General features: G+C 39.3%; 1 protein-coding gene across 1 annotated transcript in view; it reads right to left on the bottom strand.

Annotated features, from left to right (window-relative positions):
- gas7b (growth arrest-specific 7b) overlaps nucleotides 1–24,512 on the bottom strand; it is a 76,516-nt gene extending 52,004 nt beyond the window's left edge. Inside the window, exon 1 of the mRNA XM_057825924.1 lies at nucleotides 24,168–24,512. Within this exon, the coding sequence (XP_057681907.1) occupies nucleotides 24,168–24,347 (180 nt within the window). The 5' untranslated portion in view covers nucleotides 24,348–24,512. The remainder of the gene's footprint in view (nucleotides 1–24,167) is intronic.
- Nucleotides 24,513–25,292: the final 780 nt, after the last annotated feature.

Below are 25,292 nucleotides of genomic sequence, written 5' to 3'. Positions count from 1 at the left end.
ACCTGTCTGACAGACGGCCTCAGGTTTTCCTGCAAAACATCCTGATAAACTTTTGAATTCATTCTTCCATTAATGATTGCAAGTTGTCCAGGCCCTGAGGCAGCAAAACAGCCCCAAATCATGACGCTCCCTCCACCATGCTTCACGGTGGGGATGAGGTGTTGATGTTAGTTAGCTGTTCCATTTTTCCTCCAGACATGACATTGTGTGTTACTCCCAAACAATTCAACTTTGGTTTCATTAGTCCACCAAATATTTTGCCAAAACTTCTGTGGAGTGTCCAAGTGCCTTTTTGCGAACATTAAACGGGCAACAACGTTTTTTTTTTTTTCTTCTAGACGGCAGTGTCTTCCACTGTGGAGTCCTCCCATGAACACCATTCAGCATTCATGGCCATAGTTTTACATATAGTTGATGTGTGTACACTGTGCCAGTGATTTTTGTACGTCTTTAGCAGACACTCTAGGGTTCTCTTTTACCTCTCTGAGTATTCTGCACAGAACTCTTGGCATCATCTTTGGTGGACGGCCACTCCTTGGGAGAGAAGCAACACTGCAAAACTCTCTCCATTAATAGACAACTTCTCTGACTGTCGATTGATGAACATCCAGACTTTTAGAGATGGTTTTGTATCCTTTCCCAGCTTTACACAAATCAAGAATCCTTGATCGCAGGTCTTCAGACAGCTCTTTTGACCGAGCCATTATGCACATCAGACAATGCTTCTCATCAAGACATTTCTTACCAGGTGTGTATTTTTTTGTGGGCAGGGCAGCTTTAAACCACTCATCAGTGATTGGGTACACACCTGACTTAAAATGTTTAGTAAAAATTGGTTTCAATTGCTCTTTAGGTCTCCTTAGGTATAGGGTTCACTTACTTATTTTCCCCCTTCTGTCATTGTTTTCATGCTGTCCTCATCAAAATATGAAAACCTATAAATGTTTGGGTGCTTTTAGTTAAAGCAGACACTGTGTTTTCATCTGTGTGATTTTGACAAAGATCAGATCACATTTGATGGTGATTTTATGCAGAAATGTGAGAAATTCCAAAAGGTTCAGATACTTTTTCATACCACTGTAGATACTGACATAAGACATCACTTGAAGAAATGTAGTTATTTGTTACTAATGCTCTGAAGGAAGAGAAGCAATGAACTAATCTGGTACCACATGGCTCGGTGACTACTAATTCAGCAACCATGTGAATTATGAATTGTCTCCAACTACATCAGCAGTGTTTTCTCTCTAATAGCATTAGTAGATTGAATTAGATTTGCCCTTCATGTGCTTTTGGAGAAACAGATTCTCCACCCTATTTCCGACCACACCAGCGACAAGAGATATAATTAATCATTACTGCATCTTTTGTGATAAATTGCTGCTAACTGGCCAACTGTCTCAGATTTTTGGAAATTCCACATTCTAATGCTACTCCAATGTTTGTTTTCAAGGAAAAATCAAACAATGTAATAAAATAATATTCCGAATGCTGTGTTTTTGAATTCAGCGTGAGGTTCTCTTCAGTGTTGCACACATAGCACAATGCAAAACATTTACAGATGCAACATTAATTTGCACACTTATATACAGTGGGGCAAATAAATATTTAGTCAACCACTAATTGTGCAAGTTCTCTCACTTGAAAATATTAGAGGCCTGTAATTGTCAACTTGGGTAAACCTCAACCATGAGAGACAGAATGTGGGAAAAACAACAGAAAATCACATTATTTTAATGTTTTATTTTTAAAGAATTTATTTGCAAATCACGGTGGAAAATAAGTATTTGGTCAATACCAAAGATTCATCTCAGTACTTTGTTGTGTACCCTTTGTTGGCAATAACGGAGGCCAAACGTTTTCTGTAACTCTTCACAAGCTTTTCACACACTGTTGCTGGTATTTTGGCCCATTCCCCCATGCAGATCTCCTCTAGAGCAGTGATGTTTTGGGGCTGCCGTTGGGTAACACGAACTTTCAACTCCCTCCACAGATTTTCTATGGGTTGAGATCTGAAGACTGGCTAGGCCACTCCAGGAACTTGAAATGCTTCTTATGAAGCCACTCCTTTGTTGCCCTGGCTGTGTGTTTGGGATCATTGTCATGTTGAAAGACCCAGCCACGTCTCATCTTCAATGCCCTTGCTGATGGAAGATTTTCACTCAAAATCTCTCGATACATGGCCCCATTCATTCTTTCCTTTACACAGATCAGTCGTCCTGGGCCCTTTGCAGAAAAACAGCCCCAAAGCATGATGTTTCTACCCCCATGCTTCACAGAGGGTATGGTGTTCTTCGGATGCAATTCAGTATTCTTTCTCCTTCAAACACGAGAACCTGTGTTTCTACAATAAAGATCTAATTTGATTTCATCTGACCATAACACATTCTCCCAGTCCTTTTCTGGATCATCAAAATGCTCTCTAGCGAACTGCAGATGGGCCTGGACGTGTACTGGCTTCAGCAGGGGGACACGTCTGGCAGTGCAGGATTTGAGTACCTGGCGGCGCATTGTGTGACTGATAGTAGCCTTTGTTACTGTGGTCCCAGCTCTCTGTAGGTCTTTCACTAGGTTCCCCCGTGTGGATCTGGGATTTTTGCTCACCGTTCTTGTTAGCATCTTGACGCCACGGGGTGAGATCTTGCAAGGAGCCCCAGATCGAGGGAGATTATCATTGGTCTTGTATGTCTTCCATTTTCTAATAATTGCTCCCACAGTTGATTTCTTTACACCAAGCGTTTTACCTATAGCAGATTCAGTCTTCCCGGCCTGGTGCAGGTCTACAATTTTGTCTCTGGTGTCCTTCGACAGCTCTTTGGTCTTGGCCATAGTGGAGCTTGGCGTGTGACTGACTGAGGTTGTGAATAGGTGTCTATTATACCGATAATGAGTTCAAACAGGTGCCAGTAATACAGGTAACAAGTGGAGCCTCGTTAGAAGGAGTTAGACATCTTTGACAGCCAGAAATCTTGTTTGTTTGTAGGTGACCAAATACTTATTTTCCACTCTAATTTGGAAATCTTTAAAAATCAAACAATGTGATTTTCTGTTTTTTTTTTTTCCCCCACATTCTGTCTCTCATGGTTGAGGTTTACCCATGTTGACAATTACAGGCCTCTCTAATCTTTTCAAGTAGGAGAACTTGCACAATTGGTGATTGACTAAATACTTATTTGCCCCACTGTAGATATCTCACTTATACACACATTTCCTATATACAAAGATTTACCGTATTTTCCATATTATAAGGAGCTACAATTTTCTCAAAAGCAGACAGGGCGCCTTATAACCCAATGCGCCTTATATATGGATCAATATTGGTTAACCATGTCAGCGCAGCACCATCTAGTGGCTGTATAACGCAACCCTAACCACTACTACTATTGCCGTAATTTTCGGACTATAAGCCGCTACTTTTTCCCTTAATTTTGATTTGAATCCTGTGGCTTAAAGTCCAGTGCGCCTTATTTGTTGATTTATTTGGGTTAATAGGTAACACTTTATTTGACAGCGGTGTCATAAGACTGTCATAATTATGACATGACACTATCATAGGCATTGTTGAATGCTTATGACAGATGTCATGTCAAAATTATGATTGTCTAATGACAGTCTTATGGCGCCACTGTCAAGTAAAGTGTTACCCAATACCATAACTAGCAATTAATGAAACAACTGGAACAGTAACTGAAGAAATAATTAGCACAGAACATGATTTTTATTGTTATTTACATCTGTAGCGCTGTAATGCATGCTAGGAGGCATGTTGGACGACAACAGTGTTGACAGCAGAGGTTGACTGTCTCCCCCAAGGGAGCAGTGATGGCCAAATGAAGGTTCCAACCAATGGGTTCAAACCCTCATGGTGGTTCATTTGGTCTTATGACAATCCTATGATGCCACTGTGAAATAAAGTGTTACCGGTTAATATCTTTTGGTGTGAATTTCCCTAAATTTAATGGAGACAGGTGCGGCTTTTTCGTCGGGTGTGGCTTATCTATGAACAAATGACGTTTTCATGTCACGTTTGGTGGGTGGCGGTTTATAGTCAGGTGCGCCATATAGTGTGAAAATTAAGGTACTACTACTCCTACTGCGCCTTACAATGTGGTGCACCATATGTACGAAAACTGTTTTAAAATAGGCCATTCATTGAAGGTGCGCCTTATACTCCAATGTGCCTTATAGTGCAGAAAATACGGTATTCAGAAAAAGTGTCTCTGTAGCCACGAAAGTTTTTTTTTTTTTTTTTACCAGCACATAATTGATTTATACAACTTTGAAATCTTTGTTTTCTCCATAAATTCTTTATGCAAGCACAAACTTTCTTTGATTTTCATCCTATAAGTGAGCAGTATTTTATTATGCCAACAACTGACATGCCATATGTTCTGGGTCTGCTTCTTGTCAAGGTATCTGGAATTTGTAGGTATGTACTGCATAACTAATTCTCAACAATAGTAGAGTGAAGCATGTCAAAGTTATTTCAGTGACTTATCAACATGTATTTTTCTTTAAACTATTTACTCTTAACAATTAATGCACATTTCTTACAACTTGGCAAAAGATCTTGAGATTTCCAAAGATGCCAACAGTGGCTCAACCTGTTTCACCAATGAGACGTCGCAACAATAATCACATGACTCCATTATACCAATCAGACCCAAGCTTGCCATTCTATGATCACGCCATCCTGTTCAATCACGTGGCGTTTTTAAAGCACCATAAAAAAATTAAGTATTTGATGTACAGCGCAACTTTACCAGAAAGCGCGGATTTTATTCGATCTCCCAGATTTTATATGGCGCCGATTGACCACGGAAAACCAGAGATATGATTTCTTTTTAGTTGCAAATTCAGAAATGTTTTCTCCACTAGAGGGCACTCATACCCTTTGGACGAATAATGCTTAATTTCAGTAGATTTTTTTCTCTCGCCGGAATTCTGTTTTTTTGTTGTGGTTATACAACATGTTATAGTACAGTATAATAATAATACTTGATATCGATTAAAAAAAACAAACAAACATTTTTTTAATTAAAAAAATAATAATAATAAATCAAACATCTTAAGCAGTTACTCACAATGTTACTCATTACTTGAGTTATATTAAAGATATGTTTTGACTAACAGATTGTTTTCATGTTCTGTCTACTGTCACGTATTAATTAATAGTGAACAAACCCTTGTATTGTTCTATGGATTTCAGCCACTGGCAAAAACAGATGGTCACCATCCGGTAGTGGTATGAACAGTATGGATAATATGTAGAAGCTGCAGAAGGATACTGATTTATGGTTTAACCATCTCATCCTGCATGTGAGGAAGATTCTGTCCAATCTTCCTACATATGAGTCCCAAGATTTTGTGTAGTCTGATCCATACAACGGTATAAACCGCAAATAACATTTCAACAAAAGTAAAGACCCACAGTAGGAAGTGGTGTCAAATCTTGGAGCAATCTTGTCATGGCATATGCAGCATTAAATAATGAACCATTCCAGATGGTTAACCTTCTATAACCCAGACTGCCTTTGGCTCAGCATTCACAGCATGCCAGAAAGCCTGTGGCATACAACATACGCACTCATCCATCGAGGCTGCAAAACATGGAGGAGGGACTGCAACAATCATGAAAGCTTGTGAGCAAGCATTGTCTGCACTTTTACGTTGTCTTACCCATGATTTTAATCATGAGTCACCTAGATGTTGGTTAAAACAGAAATTAAAATCAATGCTTCTATTCATGAATATACTACTTCATGGTCAAAACTGAACACAATGCAGACTAAGGAAACAGTCTCTGAATGAATCAAATTAATGAATCAAGCCAACCGCCAACCAACCACTGTAGCCTACTCTTCTCCTTTATACAGTATGTAAGACATTAGACTGCACTATGCGAGTTAGGGGTGTGACAATATATCGAAAAGGTGATATATAGCCCAAATGGTTATCAATATGCTCCCACCGAGAATCGATATTTCATTTTTAAAAGGTGTCACTGTTAAAAAAATAAAGGACGTGCATAGCCGTCAATGGCATAGCCCGACTTGGGTGCCAGTTGAATGTCAATACGCTCTAATGGTAAATTTATGGTCAAAAATCACAGCCACACATGTTTTTCTGCCATTTAAAAAGAATGGAAAATTTGGACGTGAATAGCTGTTGATGGCATGGATGTGGATGGCCTGCTAAAATGCCATTAACCCAAAAAAATCCCACATTCCCCCCCAAAAATAAGCCACAAACCAAAATCCATTTTGCCACATACCAATAAAAAATGCCCCATGTCAAAATACATTTTGCCACCTGGCAAAAAAAAAAAAAGCCACATGGCAAAAAAAATACCACAAACTAAAATCCATTTTGCCACATACCAATAAAAAAATGCCCCATGTCAAAATTCATTTTGCCACATGGCAAAAAATGCCACATGGCAAAATGAATTTTGCCACACGGCAAAAAAAAGCCACATGGCAAAAAAATGCCACATGGGAAAAAAAATGTCACATGGCAAAAAAATGCCACATGGCAAAATGAATTTTGCCACATGGAAAAAAAATGCCAAATGGCAAAAAAAAAAAATGTCACATGGCAAAATAATGTCACATGGCAAAATTAATTTTGCCACATGGCCAAAAAATTGCCACTTTGCAAAATTAATTTTGCCACATAACAAAAAAAAATGCCACATGGCAAAAAAAATTGCCACATTGCAAAATTCATTTTGTCACATGGCGAAAAAAAATGCCACATGGCAAAAAAATGCCACCAAAAAATGCCCCATGTAAAAATACATTTTGCCACATGGCAAAAAAAGGCCACATGGCAAAAAAAAAAAGGCCACATGGCAAAATTCATTTTGCAACATGGCAAAAAAATGCCACATGGCAAAAAAAACTGCCACATTGCAAAATTAATTTTGCCACATGACAAAAAAAAAATGTCACATGGCAAAAAAATTGCCACATTGCAAAATTCATTTTGCCACATGGCAAAAAAAATGCCACATGGCAAAATCCATTTTAAATCCTGCTTTTGGCTCTCGCTGTCTCTCCAAAATCAACAAGAAGTGAACTGTAAATCCTCCAAAATGAACAGGAAATGACCCGTCAATGCCCCACAAGGAAAAGGAAGTGACTGAAAAATCATCAGGAAATGACCTGAAATGAATGAACTCATTGCCTGTTATTGGCTGCCACTGATGGTCATATACGTCTAATCCATTTGAAATGGGAGTGGTGGCAGTAAATGAACGAATCTTCATTCACTGTCACTCACCCACTTCAAATGGACCGGACATCTTTTACTGATAATAGCTTGTTTTTCTGTTTATTAGTTGTTTTGCAGAATATTTTAGAACAATTTCCTGACCAATGTATCTATAATTGTTGCATTGCCATATCGTAAGATCATCGTTATCGTGAGTCTTGTATCGCAAATCGTATTGTTTCATGAGGTACCCACAAGTTCCTAACCCGAATGCAAGTTGTCCGTCCCAGTACACCTTCGGATATTTTATTAAACATCAAAAATAAAATACATGTACTGTAATTTTCACACTATAAGGCGCACCTGACTTTAAGCCGCCACCCATCAACTTTGACACGAAAACGATATTTGTTCATACATAAATCGCACTGGACTATAAGCCACAGCTGTCCTCACTGTATTATGGGATACTTACACCAAAAGATATTAACCGGTAACACTTTATTTGACAGTGGCATCATCCAACTGTCATAAGAACAAGTGAACCACCATGAAGCTTTGAACCAAGCTTCAAGAAGCGTCATTTGGCCATCACTGCTCCCTTGGGGGAGAGAGTCAACCCCTGCTGCCACCTGCTATCAACAGTGTGGACGTCCAACATGCCTCCTAGTATGCATTGCAGCACTACAGATGGAAATAATAAAATGCAAAATTCACGTTCTGTGCTAATTATTTCTTCAGTTACTGTTCTAGTTGTTTCATTAATTGCAAATTATGGTATTTGCTAACACTTTATTTGACAGTGGTGCCATAAGTGTCATTAGACAATCATAATTATGACATGACACTGTCATGAGCATTAATAAATGCTTATAACAGATGTCATTTAGTGTTATCCGGCAAATTATCTCACATTTTAAAGGATGTTAAAGAGCCAAGCTGGACATAAATGGCATTGGTGACAAATTTGCCGGATTACACATAATATGCCAATGAAAGTGTCATGTCATAACAAACAAGCCGCACTGGACTAAACTGGAAAAAAGTAGCGACTTATAGTCTAAAAATTACGGTAGTTGTTAAATATGTCTCGATCACGTCATTTTCAAAGTATCGGAATCGGCAAAAAAATATCGGACGTGCCTTTTTAAAAAAAAAAAATATATATATATATATATACTTTTTTTTTTTTTTTTTTAATTAAATCGTTTTCTAATTGTATTTAACGTTACAGACAAAATGTCTTACATTCATCCAGAGTCTTTAGTTTTGGCTTAAAGTAGGGCTATCAAATTTATCGCGTAAACGGCGGTAAATAATTTTTTTTTAAATTAATCACGTCAAAATATTTAATGCAATTAACGTATGCGCTGCACGACCCACTCACGCATTGTCGCGTTCAATCTATAATGGCACCGCTTTACCTATATATAGAGCTAACAGGCATCGTAAAACGAGTAGAGAGAATTTTGGCAGTCTTTGAAGCCTCTTTTTAATTGGCTAAAGCCTTAAAATTCCTCTCTCAATAATTAGAAATATAGTGGGAAGCAATGTGGGGAAGAATGGTAGTGGTTTATCTTTTCCTTAACACCCTACGTTACTTCCCAACGCAGAGAAGATATATCAATTGGTCCCACTACGCACAGTCATGGTTACACTTCCCATCATGCATTTGGGCAGAATAGTTAAATGGCTACAGTATCATTTACTGAAAGCTCAACAAATACACTAGATGGCAATATTTAGTCACAATATACAAAGTCACATTTATCCTTTAAGAATTACAAGTCTTTCTATCCGTGGATCCCTCTCACACAAACAATGTTAATAATGTAAATGCCATCTTGAGGATTTATTGTCATAATAAACAAATACAGTACTTATGTACTGTATGTTGAATGTATATATTCATCCGAGTTTTATTCATTTTTTTCTTAATGCATTGCCAAAATGTGTATGATCGGGAAAAATTATCAGGAATGATTGAATCGGGAGCACAACAGAAAAAAGCAATCGGATCGGGAAATATCGGGATCGGCAGATACTCAAACTAAAACGATCGGGATCGGATCGGGAGCAAAAAAACGTGATCGGAACAACCCTAGTAGTTGTATGTGTAATGAAAATTAGGACCAACAGGCAACTATGGTAAGGAAAAGTAATCTTTAAGGCTGCCTTGAACTGGAATATCTCTAATTCGCAACAATAGGCATCAAGGGGTTCACAAGATTATGAATCTAATGAGGATGTGGCCCAATTGACACTGTTGTACCATTTCTGATAAGGACTCCAACATGAAGCAAGAAAAAAAGTTTTTCAGGGTTTTCTTTTCGTGTGGCGAATGACACATTGGTCAGAGGGTTAACAATGTTCGAGGACAGACGTGTTCTGAAGAGGTGAGTCACCCCTACTCGCCATCTGTGTCACCATCCGTCACATGATTTTTTTGTAAATGCAGGTCCCCCCCACTCACTGACTGTGTGGAGGAGGAAGATTATGCCACCTCAGCGTCCCAGTTTTGACAGAATGGCTAATGAAAAAGCCCAACATTGACTGTACATCCATGACGTGTATGCGTCTGAATTGCATGGACGCAAATGCACTCCCATATGTTGAAAAAAAAAAAAAGAAGTCTACCGCTGTGTATGTTGTTGCTACGGAAACTGAGCACAACATTTAGTGATTCCTAGCAAAGATACAAGCTACATTCACGTACTGTACATAATGAGGTATGTCTGTAAACTCACACAATATGCAGCGATAGAATCTGTCTGCATTTGGGTCTTTAATAAATGTTGATACTGCACTGTTATTCGAGTGAGAAAAAAACATTAAAGCAAATGTGTCAACGACAGGGGAAGTGTCTGTTTCCTATTTTCTTTTTATTCATTACAACACCTTCCCTTTCTGCATTACAGCAAAGTTGCTGAAGTTGTGTGTCCAGAAAAGGTGTGAATATCCATCATGTACGTATTCAACCATGCTTATAACTAAGAGACAAGCTCATCTCGGAAAAGTATCAATATTGAATCAAAGCCATTGGAATGAAAATATATTGTGAGTAGGGCTGCAGCTAGAGCAGGGCGGTAAACCGAAAATTTACCGTCACCGAAATTCTTAACGATGACCGACGTAATTTTGACCATGTCGGTAAATTCGGTAAATTAATAAAACAAGAAAATATAGTCTTTTCATCCCGCTTTGATTCTGTGTTGTTCGTCTATGTTCATTCCCCTTTAAGAAAGCAGTGAATGTGCTTACGTAGGGAGTCACGTGATCATCAGGAAGCCAATCAAACAAAAGCCCGGTAAGCTAACGCTAGCAGCTAACGCTACAAGCAAAACGTGATGGAGTGTGGCTTAAGGGAGGTTCACCAAACTTTCAACCGACATTTAGTTGACTCTTGGTGGCATCCAGACGGGCTTTCACCCGCTGTCCTCCTTTGTTCTCACGATTTCCGGAGATGGTGCTTTCAGTGCTTTCTACTGGTAGCCAGGCTAATGCTAGCTAGCGGCTAACGCTACAAATGAACGTTATGGAGTCGGATAGCGGCTCTAACCTTGTCGAAACGGCTGAACTTAATGAGTGGATTGGGCACGGACTGCATCTAGCAATTACTATGTGGCGTTATTTTGTATCTGTCTGTGTGTGATTCCTCTGATAGCTTTTGTGATGGTAAAGCATTCAGCATAAAGTACAATCCAATGGCGAAACTTATAATGACCGAGAAATGGCCCCAGCTATTTTTATTGTACGTGCATTTATTAAAAAATGCACTGGGGGGAAAAAAAACCATAAACCATAAAGTAAACACTTGTATTTAATAATTATGTCACAGCAGCCATTAACAATAAGTTGTCTTTTTGAAGTGTATTGTTCAAGCTGCAAGTCATTTGTGTTACAATTACATGTTTGCACAGGCATATTGATTTTGACAATGTACATTGTTCAAGTCATACACGCTGTTATAAATGTTCATACTTGAATTCTTATTGCTTACAATACATTTTTATAAACTTAATGTTTAGACTGCATGTACAATTGTTAAATAGAGTATATCAAATTGAATGCTGGTAAATAAATCAACAAGAAATAGTTAATCTGTATTTCATGCATTGATTCAGATTTTCAAATTATATAACAGTCCGCTTGGGCGAATTTATCGTCATTTATCGTTATCGAGATAAATCTGCTCAATTTACCGTGATACATGTTTAAGGCCATATCGCCCAGCCCTAGCTGCAGCTATCGATTATTTGAGTAGTCGATTAATCCATGAAGTAATTAGTTTGAATAATTGAGTAATCGAATAAGGAACATAGAAAATTAAAATACCTGAGCTGAAACTAAAACGGTATAAAAAATTTAAAATAAATAAGATCTAAGTACAACAAAAGAAAAAATGGCTAACTTACATAGCAAAAGTCCACTAGCTTAAATGCTATAAAATGCTTAAGTTTTTTTTTTTTTTTTTTTTTTTTTTAAACAATGCTCTTAACAAATACACATACACTGCTGGCCAAAATTATTGGCACCCCTGCAATTCTGTCAGATAATGCTCAATTTCTCCCAGAAAATAACTGCAATTACAAATGCTTTGGTAATAATATCTTCATTAATTTTGCTTGCAATGAAAAAACACAAAAGAGAATGGGGCAAAAAATTAAATCATTATCATTTTACACAAAACTCCAAAAATGTGATGGACAAAAGTATTGGCACGCTTTGAAAAAATCATGTGATGCTTCTCTAATTTGTGTAATTAACAGCACCTGTTACTTACCTGTGGCACATAACAGGTGGTGGCAATAACTAAATCAGACTTTTTTTCTTGTGTCTCGAGACCAATGATATTTGAGCAGACCAGAGTTCGTTTGTTTGGTCTGAACTACAGTTTGAATGCGCATTCATAGTTACAAAACGAAGTGGATTATCTGAGAAAAAGAACTCAAACGAACCGAACAGTGATAGTGAGAACGCGCCCTTATAGGCCTTTTCTTTCCAAATGTCCTTATCACAAGGCAAAATGGGGAAAAAAATGCACACATCCGCTTGAAATCAAGGTTCACACAAAACACAAAACAAGGCTCCACTCTCACAAACTCCCACACAAGTCTCCCAAGGGAGTAGTAAGCCATGTAATCGCCACTCATATCAATAGGCACTAGTGGAGAATGTACTGTAACTGTCCTTTGGAGCAGAGTTTCCAATTCTTGTGGGATCACTCAGCATGCATCCAGACCTCGTGAAAAATACAGTCTGGGAGAAATTTCTCACAAATACACTGTGCTACTAGCCCTTTGACCTAGACAGACAAATGTATTCAAGATATGACTGAATGGAGTGAAAGTAAGAGGGAATGAGGAACGGATAATCAGTGCTTGGAAGGAGAAAGAATAACAAGGGTTTCAAATACTGTCTTTTTTGTAGATACTGTTATGCACTGAGGGAATATGGGAGAGTTGGACGCACATTCTCACACATGCACTTGCAGACAGTGACACTGTACTTGTGCACAAACTGTACGCTCAGACTAGGAGCGGAACTTAGGGGGGTGCTGGAGGTGCAGTGGCACCCAGGCCCATGCCACTAGGGACCCCGGTTTGTGGGTGTAACAGGGGCGTGGTTGGGCAAAGTAAGGGTCAAATAGAAAGGTAAGATGATGTTCAAAGCCGGAATATAGACTCACCGGCCACTTTATTAGGTACACCATGCTAGTAACGGGTTGGACCCCCTTTTGCCTTCAGGACTGCCTCAATTCTTCGTGGCATAGATTTAACAAGGTGCTGGAAGCATTCCTCAGAGAGTTTGGTCCATATTGACATGATGGCATCACACAGTTGGTGCAGATTTGTCGGCTGCACATCCATGATGCGAATCTCCCGTTCCACCACATCCCAAAGATGCTCAATTGGATTGAGATCTGGTAACTGTGGAGGCCATTTGAGTACAGTGAACACATTGTCATGTTCAAGAAACCAGTCTGAGATGATTCCAGCTTTATGACATGGCGCATTATCCTGCTGAAAGTAGCCATCGGAAGTTGGGTACATTGTGGTCATAAAGGGATGGACATGGTCAGCAACAATACTCAGGTAGGCTGTGGCGTTCCAACGATGCTCAATTGGTACCAAGGGGCCCAAAGAGTGCCAAGAAAATATTCCCCACACCATTACACCACCAGCCTGAACCGTTGATACAAGGCAGGATGGATCCATGCTTTCATGTTGTTGACGCCAAATTCTGACCCTACCATCCAAATGTCGCAGCAGAAATCGAGACTCATCAGACCAGGCAACGTTTTTCCAATCTTCCATTGTCCAATTTCGATGAGTTTGTGCAAATTGTAGCCTCAGTTTCCTGTACCCTTTTAAACGTTTTTTTCCCAATTTTTCTTTGTTTCGATCGATTATTCATCATCCAACATATTGGAGAAAATGTGACAGTAACAAAAAATACAATTAAGCGATAGTTATGAGGTAGATATCCGTGACTTTTTTTTTTACAGACCCCATTTTTTTCATTGTGACGTAATTTGTTTAAAAGTTTAAAACTGCGAATGAATAATTTTTTAAAGTGTTTTTTTTTTTTTTAAATGAAAAATGATTGATTCTAAGCTAGAAATGACATTTTGAATAATAGATATAATGAATTACCTTAGTTTTATGGCTGGGTTGAAGCAAAAGCGGTTGTCTGTTAACGGGGGTTTCCAGGGTAAAACGGACAAATTAAAAATAGTTCGGGGGCTTAATGTGCCATGAATCTGCTATGGCAGCACATAGACATATTTTTCAAACAAAAAAGTTGTTTTGGCTTAAAATACAGCAGGTTATTTTGAAGAGGAGTGCAAGAGCAAAAACTGCTTTTTCAGTCATGTCTTTGTTTTCCGCCATACAGTTGTGGTCAAAAGTTTACATACACTTGTGAAGAACATAATGTCATGGCTCTCTTGAGTTTGCAGTTATTTCTACAACTCTGATTTTTCTCCGATAGAGTGATTGGAACAGTACTTCTTTGTCACAAAAAACATTCATGAAGTTTGGTTCTTTTATGACTTTATTATGGGTTAACAGAAAATGTGATCAAATTTGCTGGGTCAAAAATATACATACATGGATCTGAAAAAGCGAATCATTGACTTGAACAAGTCAGGAAAGTCACTTGGAGCCATTTCAAAGCAGCTGCAGGTCCCAAGAGCTATTGACGGGATCTGTCGTTCAATGCTCATCACTATTATTTTTGGTCACTATTGTTAAAACTAAAGTGTAAACAGCTAGTTGTCAAATGTTGCTGCTCTGAAATAAAAACAATACTACATTTTGATATTTGACAGTTTAATTGCAAATCAGTATTAAGATGATCGTATTGAATTTTTGCACTGGTATTAACAAATAAAATAATCCGGTCAGCTCCCCTGTCGTCCCCTCATCTCAGATCGTCAAATGCTGACGAGAAATAATTGTTTGCTCTTTACGAAGTTGCCTTTCTACTCTCATTAGTCTGTTAAGAAAAATGTAGACATATTGCGACATCTCCCGTGTACGCGTGCGTTGTTTTTGGGCGCTTGAGTAGCACATGATGGACGGATGGACATAATTTGTCAAACCAACTAACACCCGACACACTCTGACATGAAAGAAAATAAAACAGTCGGAAAAAATTGACATGTATATACAGTTTCATTGCAAATCAGTATTATGGTGATCATACTAAATATTCTTTTTTTCTGTGCACATATGAGGTAAATATCGCTGCCGTGAAGCCTCCATACAATGACAGTTTTCTCCCCCCGCACTGCCGTCACGCGACCGCAGCTCAGCTTTTGCTTGCCTCGTAGCTACCCGCGAAAGTCTTTACTACTGTAAATTTGATACTATGTCATTATATGTAGTCCCGAGTCTGTTGAGAAAAGTAGTACACTAAACCATGCTCGCTAGGTTTGTGTGGTGTTTTTGTCTGTTTGAGCAGCATTTGATAGGCTCCACATTAACAAATATGTGACAAAGTCATTTCCTTTCATTTTTTGACTCGTTCACCGCATTACTGCAAAGTCAAGTTAGCAGCAAGCTAGGTCAGGAACCGGAGCCTCCGGAGGACCGAGTCACTGAACGGGAAGTGACATAACTCAGTCTTGCCCTCCTGCCTGCACGCTGGCTGCTTATTGGCTACACGTGGAAGTGAGTGACAGACGCCCTGATTCTTTTTCCGCTCCCTCCCCTGCCCGCGATGAGGCTGGCGTCTGATTGGTCGTGTGCGATGTCAGAAGGCGCTGCCGCTTGCTCAAAGCCCTCCCACTCAGCGAACAAGCACCAACCTCATAGAACGAATCAGTGCAGATGGTGATTAGTTCGGTCTCGTTCACCCAAACAATTCGTTCAAAAAGAACGAATCGTTCGCGACCGATACAACACTACCAAGAGCAGCAGTGCAAACAATTGTAAGTATAAAGTGCATGGCACTGTTTTGTCACTGCCACGATCAAAAAGAAAACGCAAGCTATCACCTGCTGCTGAGAGAAAATTGGTCAGGAGGGTGAACATTCAACCGAGAATCACCAAAAAGCAGATCTGCCAAGAATTACAAGCTGCTGGAACACGTCAAGCGTGTTTTGCATCTCCATGGACTGAGAGGCTGCCATGCAAGAAGGACGCCCTTGCTCCAAAAGCGGCACCTTAAGGCTCCACTGAAGTTTGCTGCTGATCACATGGACAAAGATAAGACCTTCTGGAGGAAAGTTATGTGGTCAGACGAAACAAAAATCGAGCTGTTTGGCCACAATGCCCAGCAATATGTTTGGAGGAGAAAAGGTGAGGCCTTTAACCCCAAGTACACCATGCCGACCGTCAAGCACGGTGGTGGTAGTATTATGCTGTGGGGCTGTTTTGCTGCCAATGGAACTGGTGCTTTAAAGAGAGTAAGTGGGATAATGAAGAAGGAGGATTACCTTGAAATTCTTCAAGATAACCTAACGTCATCAGCCCGAAGATTGGGTCTTGGGCGCAGTTGGGTGTTCCAACAGGACAATGACCCCAAACACACATCAAAAGTGGTAATGGAATGGCTAAATCAGGCTAGAATTAAGGTTTTCGAATGGCCTTCCCAAAGTCCTGACTTAAACCCCATTGAGAACTTGTGGACAATGCTGAAGAAACAAGTCCATGTCAGAAAGCCATCAAATTTAACTGAACTGCACCAATTCTGTCAAGAGGAGTGGTCAAAGATTCAACCAGAAGCTTGTGGATGGCTACCAAAAGCGCCTAATTGAAGTGAAAATGGCCAAGGGACATGTTACCAAATATTAGCGCTGCTGTATGTATATTTTTGACCCAGCAGATTTGATAACTTTTTTTCTGTTCACCCATAATAAAGTCATAAAAGAACCAAACTTCATGAATGTTTTTTTGTGACAAAGAAGTATCTGTTCCAATCACTCTATCAGAGAAAAATCAGAGTTGTAGAAATAACTGGAAACTCAAGAGAGCCATGACATTATGTTCTTCACATGTGTATGTAAACTTTTGACCACAACTGTATATGAGGATTCAAAATGAAGAGAAAAAGTAGTGGCTTATAGTCCAAAAATTACAGTAATTAATTACTCAATTGATGAAAAGGATTGTAGGAGTGCATTGGCTGCATCATTTTTTCCGCTACTATTATCTTCATTTTCATTCATGCCACACATAACATTCCACAGAGTATCGTCCTTATCTGACTTTCAAGTGGTCGCTAGGCTAGACTATAAAGTTGTTTGAGTAAATGATCACATATGTTTAAACAGCTGTTACCTATCATACTGTTAATATTATTATTTAATGTACAAAGCAGAGTTACTGTGTGTAAATATAGTACAGTTACACAGTATCCCACACACTCTTTATGTTTCACAAAACCGGTTCTTAGTTAATCCAAAAGCCATGTCTGATATCCATTGTGGTTTTTTTGAGGTTTGTTTGTTTGTTTTAATTATTTCGTGACTGACTGTAAAACTTCATAGAGGTCAAAAATCACGCGGAATCACACAGAAGCCCAAATGAAAATAACTATAATCACATTGACTGACCTAATGTTTTTCAAAGAACAACTCAAAAATAGAAACAGTCACATCCCTCAGTATGAGATTAAGTCTTTAAATAGTTGATTTTCTCTCCAAACCCCAAACTGGTGGCTAAAATGTCTCACAATTAAAAGGTTTCTGAGTGCTACCGCAACACAAAAAGCTTTTTCGCTATGCGGCTCCGACGTGCTGGGAAGATGTACAGCAAATTGTTCCGAGGCCCTCAGTGACAGTTTTACCACAAGATATGTGAAAACCTCAAATGTATTCTTTAGTCCAGAGCAAAGTTGGGAAAGGGTGTGTCATAGCCAAACAGCTGACTCTTCTCTGCTAAGCGCACGTGGACTGTGTATGTCAGTGTGATGATACATAGTATGATAGTATTTTGATGTGACATAAGTGCAGAAGGGAAATGTTCTTTTCAATCTAAGGGAAGCACCTGGCTGGCTGGCTGCCCGGCCACTCTACAGCACAGATAGAATCACAGGAATTCCACAAAAGCCTATGCGAAAAGCCCAGTCTTCACTCCATTCTAAACACAGCTGACTCTCCAGTGAGAGAAGCAATATGAGCGTAAAAGTAAATCGACATACCTAACTGCTTGTTGCAAATTGCTGGAGTTCTCCTGGCAACATTACACCACTAGTCACGACAGCCTGTTATTTACACAGGACAATACTGTACATTATATCGGCCAATAGAAGCATTTTAAATAATATCAGAAACTATTGGAAGCGGCCATCAAAAGTGATCTGATCTTTATCAAAATCACACAGATGAAAAAACAGTTTTTGGTTTAACTAAAACCACCCAAGCATTTATAGTTTTTTTATATTTTAATGAGGATAGTATGCAAACAATGACAGAAGGTCGTAAAATAAGTAAGTGAACCATCATATTAAATATTTTTTGCCCCCCCACCCTTGGCAGCAATAACTTCAACCAGGCGTTTCCTGTAGCTGCAGATCAGTCTAGCGCATCTATCAGGAATAATCTTGGCCCATTCTTCTCTACAAAACTGCTGTAGTTCAGTCAGATTCCTGGGATGTCTGGCATGAATCGCTGTCTTTAGGTCATGCCACAGCAGGAGTTCAAGTCTGGACTTTGACTTTGCCACTCCAGAATGTGTATTTTGTTTTTCCTGAAACCATTCTGAAGTTGATTTACTTCTGTTTTTTGGAACATTGTCTTGTTGCAGCATTCATCCTCTTTTTAGCTTCAACTGCCTGACAGACTGCCTCAGATTTTTCTGCAAAACATCCTGATAAACTTTTAAATTCATTCTTCCGTTAATCATTCCAAGTAGTCCAGGCCCTGAGGTAGCACAACAGCCCCAAATCATGATGCTCCCTCCACCATGCTTTACAGTGGGGATGAAGTATTGATGTTGGCGAGCTGTTCCATTTATCCTCCATTCATGACGTTGTGTGTTACTCTCAAACAATTCAACTTTGGTTTCATTTAGTCCACAAAATATTTTTCCAAAACTTCTGTGGAGTGTTCAAGTGCCTTTTTGCGGACATTAAACGAGCAAGTGTCATTCTCCCATTTAATGATTGCAAGTTGTCCAGGCCGTGAGGCAGCCAAACAGCCCCAAATCAGGATGCTCCCTCCACCATGCTTCACGGTGGGGATGAGGTGTTGATGTTGGTGAGCTATTCCATTTTTCCTCCACACATGATGTTGTGTGTTACTCCCACACTCCTCAACTTTGGTTTCATTTAGTCCACAAAATATTTTTCCAAAACTTCTGTGGAGTGTTCAAGTGCCTTTTTGCGGACATTAAACGAGCAAGTGTCATTCTCCCATTTAATGATTGCAAGTTGTCCAGGCCCTGAAGCAGCCAATTAGCCCCAAATCATGATGCTCCCTCCACTGTGCTTCAAGGTGGGGATGAGGTGTTGATGTTGGTGGGCTGTTCCATTTTTCCTCCACACATGATGATGTGTGCTACTCCCAAACAATTCAACTTTGGTTTCATCACTCCACAAAATATTTTGCCAAAACTTCTGTGGAGTGTCCAAGTGCCTTTTTGTGAACATTAAACGAGCAACAATAGCTTTTTTTAGACTGCAATGGCTTACTCCGTAGAGTCCTCCCATGAACACCATTCTTGGCCATAGTTTTACATATAGTTGATGTGTGCACATAGATACTGGACTGTGCCAGTGATTTCTGTAAGTCACTCTAAGGTTCTTTTTTACCTCTCTGAGTATTCTGCGCTGAAGTCTTGGCGTCATCTTTGGTGGAAGGCCACTCCTTGGGAGAGAAGCAACATTACCAAACTCTCTCCATTTGTAAACAACTTCTCTGACTGTTGATTAATGAACATCCAGACTTTTAGAGATGGTTTTGTATCCTTTCCCAGCTTTATACAACCAACAATCCTTGATCACAGGTCTTCAGACAGCTCTTTTGACCGAGCCATGATGTACATCAGACAATGCTTCTCATCAAGACAATTCTGACTAGGTGTGTGTTTTATAGTGGGCAAGGCAGCTTTAAACCACTCATCAGCAGTGTTGGGAGTAACGCCGTTATTTTTTCAGTAATGGGGTAATCTAACTAATTACTTTATCCGCCGTTACAATGCCGTTACTGACGGTCAAAAGCGGTGTGTTATTTACTCTGAATAAATTGAAGAAACTACCAGCCGTGTCGAGTCGACTCTCTGCTCTGTTGATTTGTCATCCAAGACTTGGGGTGCGTTCAGGTTTGAGAATAGCGCACGTACTTCTGACTCCAAGCTGTTTGTCCCTGCTCATTCAATTAGACAATGCTTTCCAAAGTTTGGTAACATTTCTCCGTTTGGTACACCTGATGCCAGCCTCGTTCCCATCCCCCACTGTCAGCCAGCAATAATTCTGCTTCCATCTTGAGGACGGCAGACGCTTTGAAGGTGACGTGAATTGTCGGGAAACGAGCCTACCTAAATGCAGCCCCTCGAGAGATGCGATGGAAGTGATTGTGATTGGCTGAGGGTTAGAGTCATGTGTTTTGTAAGCCAATCAGAGTCGGTGATTTCACAAGCAAACCGGAACAGCGCGTGCGGCAAACACACACACGCAAAACCGATGCACAGGGTCGGGATGGCAGAGTATTCAGAAGAAAAATTGTCCTTTAAGAGGTGGAGATATAGATACTATTTCAAGTTTGTCGAAATTAAAGGAAAGAACCTGCATGTAATGTGTAATTTATGTCCCGGGGCAAAGCTTTTGTCGACATCTGTGGTAAGCAATTCAAATCTGCTGAAGCACCTAACAAGTTAACTACCTGTCTGTTCTTCTCTATTCCACTGACTCGAATACTGCTCAGAAAATTTCAAATTCTTTGACATACAACAAGTTCTTTTTAAAGTAACGGAAATAGTTACTTTCCCTGGTAACTAGTTACTTTTACTATAGAGTAATTCAGTTACTAACTCAGATACTTTTTGAAAGAAGTAGTGAGTAATGTAACTAATTACTTTTTTAAATTAACGTGCCCAACACTGCTCATCATTGATTGGGCACACACCTGACTTAAATTGTTTGGTAAAAAAATGGCTTCAATTGCTCTTGAAGTCTCCTTCGGCAGAAGGTTCACTCACATATTTCACCCCCCCTCTGTCATTGTTTGCATGCTATTCTCAGTAAAATATGAGAACCCATAAATGTTTGGGTGGTTTTAGTTAAAGCAGACACTGTTTTTTCATCCGTGTGATTTTGACAAATATCACATTTGATGGTGATTTTATGCAGAAATGTGAGAAATTCCAAAAGGTTGATATTTTTTCATACCACTGTATGTTGGCTTAAAAGTTAATGTACTGTACTGTCCGCAGTTACATTCGTTTATTTGCCCAGCTCCCAGTCAAAATGCATTGGACCATCAATGGCAACCAGTGAACTAAAGTGTGCCTTTTCAGCTTTAAAAAAAAAAAAAACATAATTCGTGCAGAAAAGGGTTAATATCTAAAACTCACATTTTTTTCCTCTCGTTTACCATTGGTATTTGGAGCAGACGTTTCAAGATAAACTGAGTATGGAGACATTCCCTTAAGCTTTGTCTGATTTAGATGGTGATTGGCATCTTGCTGAGTGGCTTCACACTTCCTCATTCCATGCACATTCCATTGAAATTCTCAGGTCTCCTCTCAGTCCGCGTGAATGCACTGGCTGCTCTCCCCCTCACTTCCCCACTTGAGGGAAATGTGGGTGTTTACTTTCTTGGAAGTGAAACCCTGAAATTATGTCTGGTCCCGTGAGTGTGATGCGGTGATGGAGTTTGGACAGCGTGAGTGACAGTTTGCACAGCTTTCTTGCGCAGGTTCTACGAAGCATCATGGACGTGATATGATCAGTTGGCTGGAGCAGGCCAACCAATGTCTAAAGGTTGGCCACTTTAAATCTCAGCTCCAACCATCTACGGTTAAAATGCCTTTTAGACAGACCATGAACTCTAATTTGGTTGCAGTGAACAATAAAACGACTGGAAAATTAGTTTTCTCAGTCAAAATGGGTTTGGATGTCTAGCGCCCTCAATGACATGGCATGCCATGAATTATGTAAATGCAGTGGTACTTCTATTTACCAAATTAATTGGTTCTAGCAGTAGTTTCGTAACTTGAAAATTCTCTAAGTAGAGACGGTTTTCCATGTAAATCCGTTCCAAACCCCCCCAAAATTCAGACATAAATCTTTAAACATGCATAAAATGCATCACAACTTGTAACAAATACATGTTACAATTAGATTATTGCACGATAAACAAAAAAATTAGTTGGAAATAATGTAAAAAACCTTTCGAGTATGACTTGGGGCTGTAACCAATGAGCTTTATTGCCCGTTGAGGCGTGTCTTGACCTGACAATTCTGTATCTAGAGACATTCGTAAGTAGAGGTACCACTGTACTATAGGGGGCGGAAATCAACTTTAGAGTGTGACTTGGAGCTATAACCAGTGTGTATTATTGCCCGTTGAGGTGTTTCTTAACCTGACAAGTCTGTATCTAGAGACATTCGTAAGTAGAGGTACCACTGTACTACAGCGGGGGAAAAAAATCAACTTTAGAGTGTGACTTGGGGCTATAACCAGTGGTTATTATTGTCCGTTGAGGTGTTTCTTAACCTGAAAATTCTGTATCTAGAGACATTCGTAGTTAGAGGTACCACTGTACTACGGTGGAGGGCGGGGTCAACTCTAGAGTGTGACTTGGGCCTGTAACCAGTGTGGATTATTGCCCTGAGAGGCGTGTCTCAACCTGACAATTCTGTATCTAGAGATATTTGTAAGTAGAGGTACCACTGTACTACAGGGGAGGCGTTCAACTTTAGAATGGGACTTAGATTATTGCACAATAAACAATAAAATATGAGATGGACATGATGTAAAAAACGTTTAGAGTGTGACTTGGGGCTGTAACCAGTGTGTATTATTGCCCGTTGAGGTGTGTCTTAACCTGACAATTCTGTATCTCGAGACATTCATAAGTTGAGGTACCAATGTACTACAGGGGGGAAAAAATCAACTTTAGAGTGTGACTTGGGGCTATAACCAGTGTGTATTATTGCCCGTTGAGGTGTTTTCTTAACCTGAAAATTCTGTATCTAGAGACATTCGTAAGTAGAGGTACCACTGTACTATAGGGGGCGGGGGGTGGAATCAACTTTAAAGAGTGACTTGGGGCTGTAACTAGTGTGTATTATTACCCGTTAAGGCGTGTCTTAACCTGACAACTCTGTATCTAGACATTTGTAAGTAGAGGTACCACTGTACTACGGGGGGGGGGGGGAGATCCACTTTAGAGTGTGACTTCGGGCTGTAACCAGTGTGTATTTCTGTTTTTATTCATTTTATATTCATTAACTTTGTTTTTAACAACATTGTAATTATTTATATAACTACTGATACTTATAACAATATATAAAAATACAATGATTCATAATTAAATTATATATATATATATATATATATATATCAATTGATAATATTTGTATATTTTTTAAAGACCAAAAATAGTCACTTGCCCAATAACAGGGCCGGCCCAGGCCATTTGGGGGCCCTAAGCAAAATAATGCCAAGGGGCCCATATTTTTGGCACGCCATTTTGTCACAGTGTACTGTGAAACCCATATACATGCAATCCAACCCATACGTCCATATTTTTAATATTAATCAGATTTTGTTGCACTGCATGCTTCAAACTTCTCACCCCAAATGATTGTCAGTACTTACAGTAGATAGCACCAAACCTTTTTCTAAAAGAGGAAAAGAAGTTAAGGAGGAACTTTTATTTTTTAAGCTTGAAATTAAGTATCAAAACTCACAATAGTCAAATAAAGCAAACAGTAGTAAACAAAATAGGATATAAATTAATAAATAAACATATATAATATAATAAACAATTGCCAGATTAGGGGCCCCCTAGTGGTCAGGGGCCCTAAGCAGCTGCATAGTCTGCGTATAGGCTGGGCCGGCCCTGCCTATAAATAGTTATAAAGCTCTTAAGTGCCCCAATTTTTTTTTTTAAATTAACTTAATTAATTAATTAACTAATTAAAAAATTGTCACTTGTTAAGCTGTCAACTGCAGTGACCACTGGCCCCGAAAGAGTTAGCGCATACAATATTTTCAAGTAATGATGCAAGATTAATGAATTAAAAATGTACAAAGTGATGAACAAGGTGAGTGAACTTTTTTTTTAATTAAAAAAATAATAAATGAAAAAAAATCTTGATTTATTGCCTTTATAAACTGTAAACCACAAAGTAAAAGATTTGACATTCTGTATGAGCCTGTACGGATGAACTAATCTTGATAATAATCTCAAAGTGACAGGTCATTGTTCCCCAAACTAATGAAAAAATAACTCATAGGATATTCAATGAATGAAATTACTTCCATGAGATCTTACCTCCAACACCTGGACGTAACTCGAAGGAAACCATCCACGGGCTCCGTCTTTCTCCCCTTCCCACCAGCCTCCAGGCAGGGGCTGCACCACTTTGATCATCTCCCCGGCATCAAAACTCAGTCCTTGCTGGTGCTGCTGTCCATTGAACGGATACAAAGTTTTGCAGTAGGATCCAGACATCGCCCGGAAAAGCGAAACTGCCTGCTGACAATGGTGCCGGCGATCAAATTCCGCAGTTCAGAAGAGAATTGTTGTGAAACTTGAGGAAAGTAGGTGAACAGGTTGTCCGGTGGGTCACGTCAGTACGCCCTGTGCCGCTCTGCCTCGACAGGCATTCTGACTAACGAAACGTCAACCACATGAAAGGCATGGAGAAGAAAACGGGAAACCACGGAGAAATTCAAAATAAAAGTCTAAAATAGGGGAAATATAAAAAAGGAAAGTTATTTCGTTTTCGCTTAGTTTTCAAATACGACATTGTACTCCAAAACAGTTTTCAATGAAATTGACTAGATTGCTGTTTTAAAACGGATTGAACCATTTAATTGTGAATTAATGGGGAAGCTGACATTCACCACGAAAACAGTGGTAGGCACTGTTGGATTGTAAGGAAGTAAAAGTACTTTGTTCCTGTACTTGAGTACAAATACGAGGTGGTACTTTTTACTTTTACTTTAATACATTTTATAGAACTTATCAGTACTTTTTACGCCACTACTTTTCAAATTGTTACCTGTGTTTAACGTTACTTTTGTTTGTTTTTGTCTCATTGTGAACTGATAGTTTCGTTTTCATGCCTCCAGGGCAATCAATAAGCCCTGTGCAACTATACCGTTATTGAGCACTAGAGGGAGCAACAGGAGTGCAAGCAAGATAAGGCAGGTGAACAAGATGTTGACCAATGAAAATCAAGAGCATTCAGATGGCTACTGCACACTCTTGTACAGTAGATGGGGCTATGCACCTGACAGTTGCTTGCAATCAGCCATTCAGATACTTTTTTTTTTTTGTACGCACCAAATTGTTTTTAGTGCACACCACAAACTATCAGGTAAACATTAGTATGATATAGCATTTACGCTAGCGGACATTTGCGATGCAAGTTAGCTAATTGTTATAAACATT

Source organism: Corythoichthys intestinalis, chromosome 21, assembly GCF_030265065.1.
Source record: "Corythoichthys intestinalis isolate RoL2023-P3 chromosome 21, ASM3026506v1, whole genome shotgun sequence".
Taxonomy (NCBI): Eukaryota; Metazoa; Chordata; class Actinopteri; order Syngnathiformes; family Syngnathidae; genus Corythoichthys; species Corythoichthys intestinalis.
Note: the sequence above shows the minus strand (reverse complement) of the source record. Positions and strands in the feature narration are given on the sequence as shown.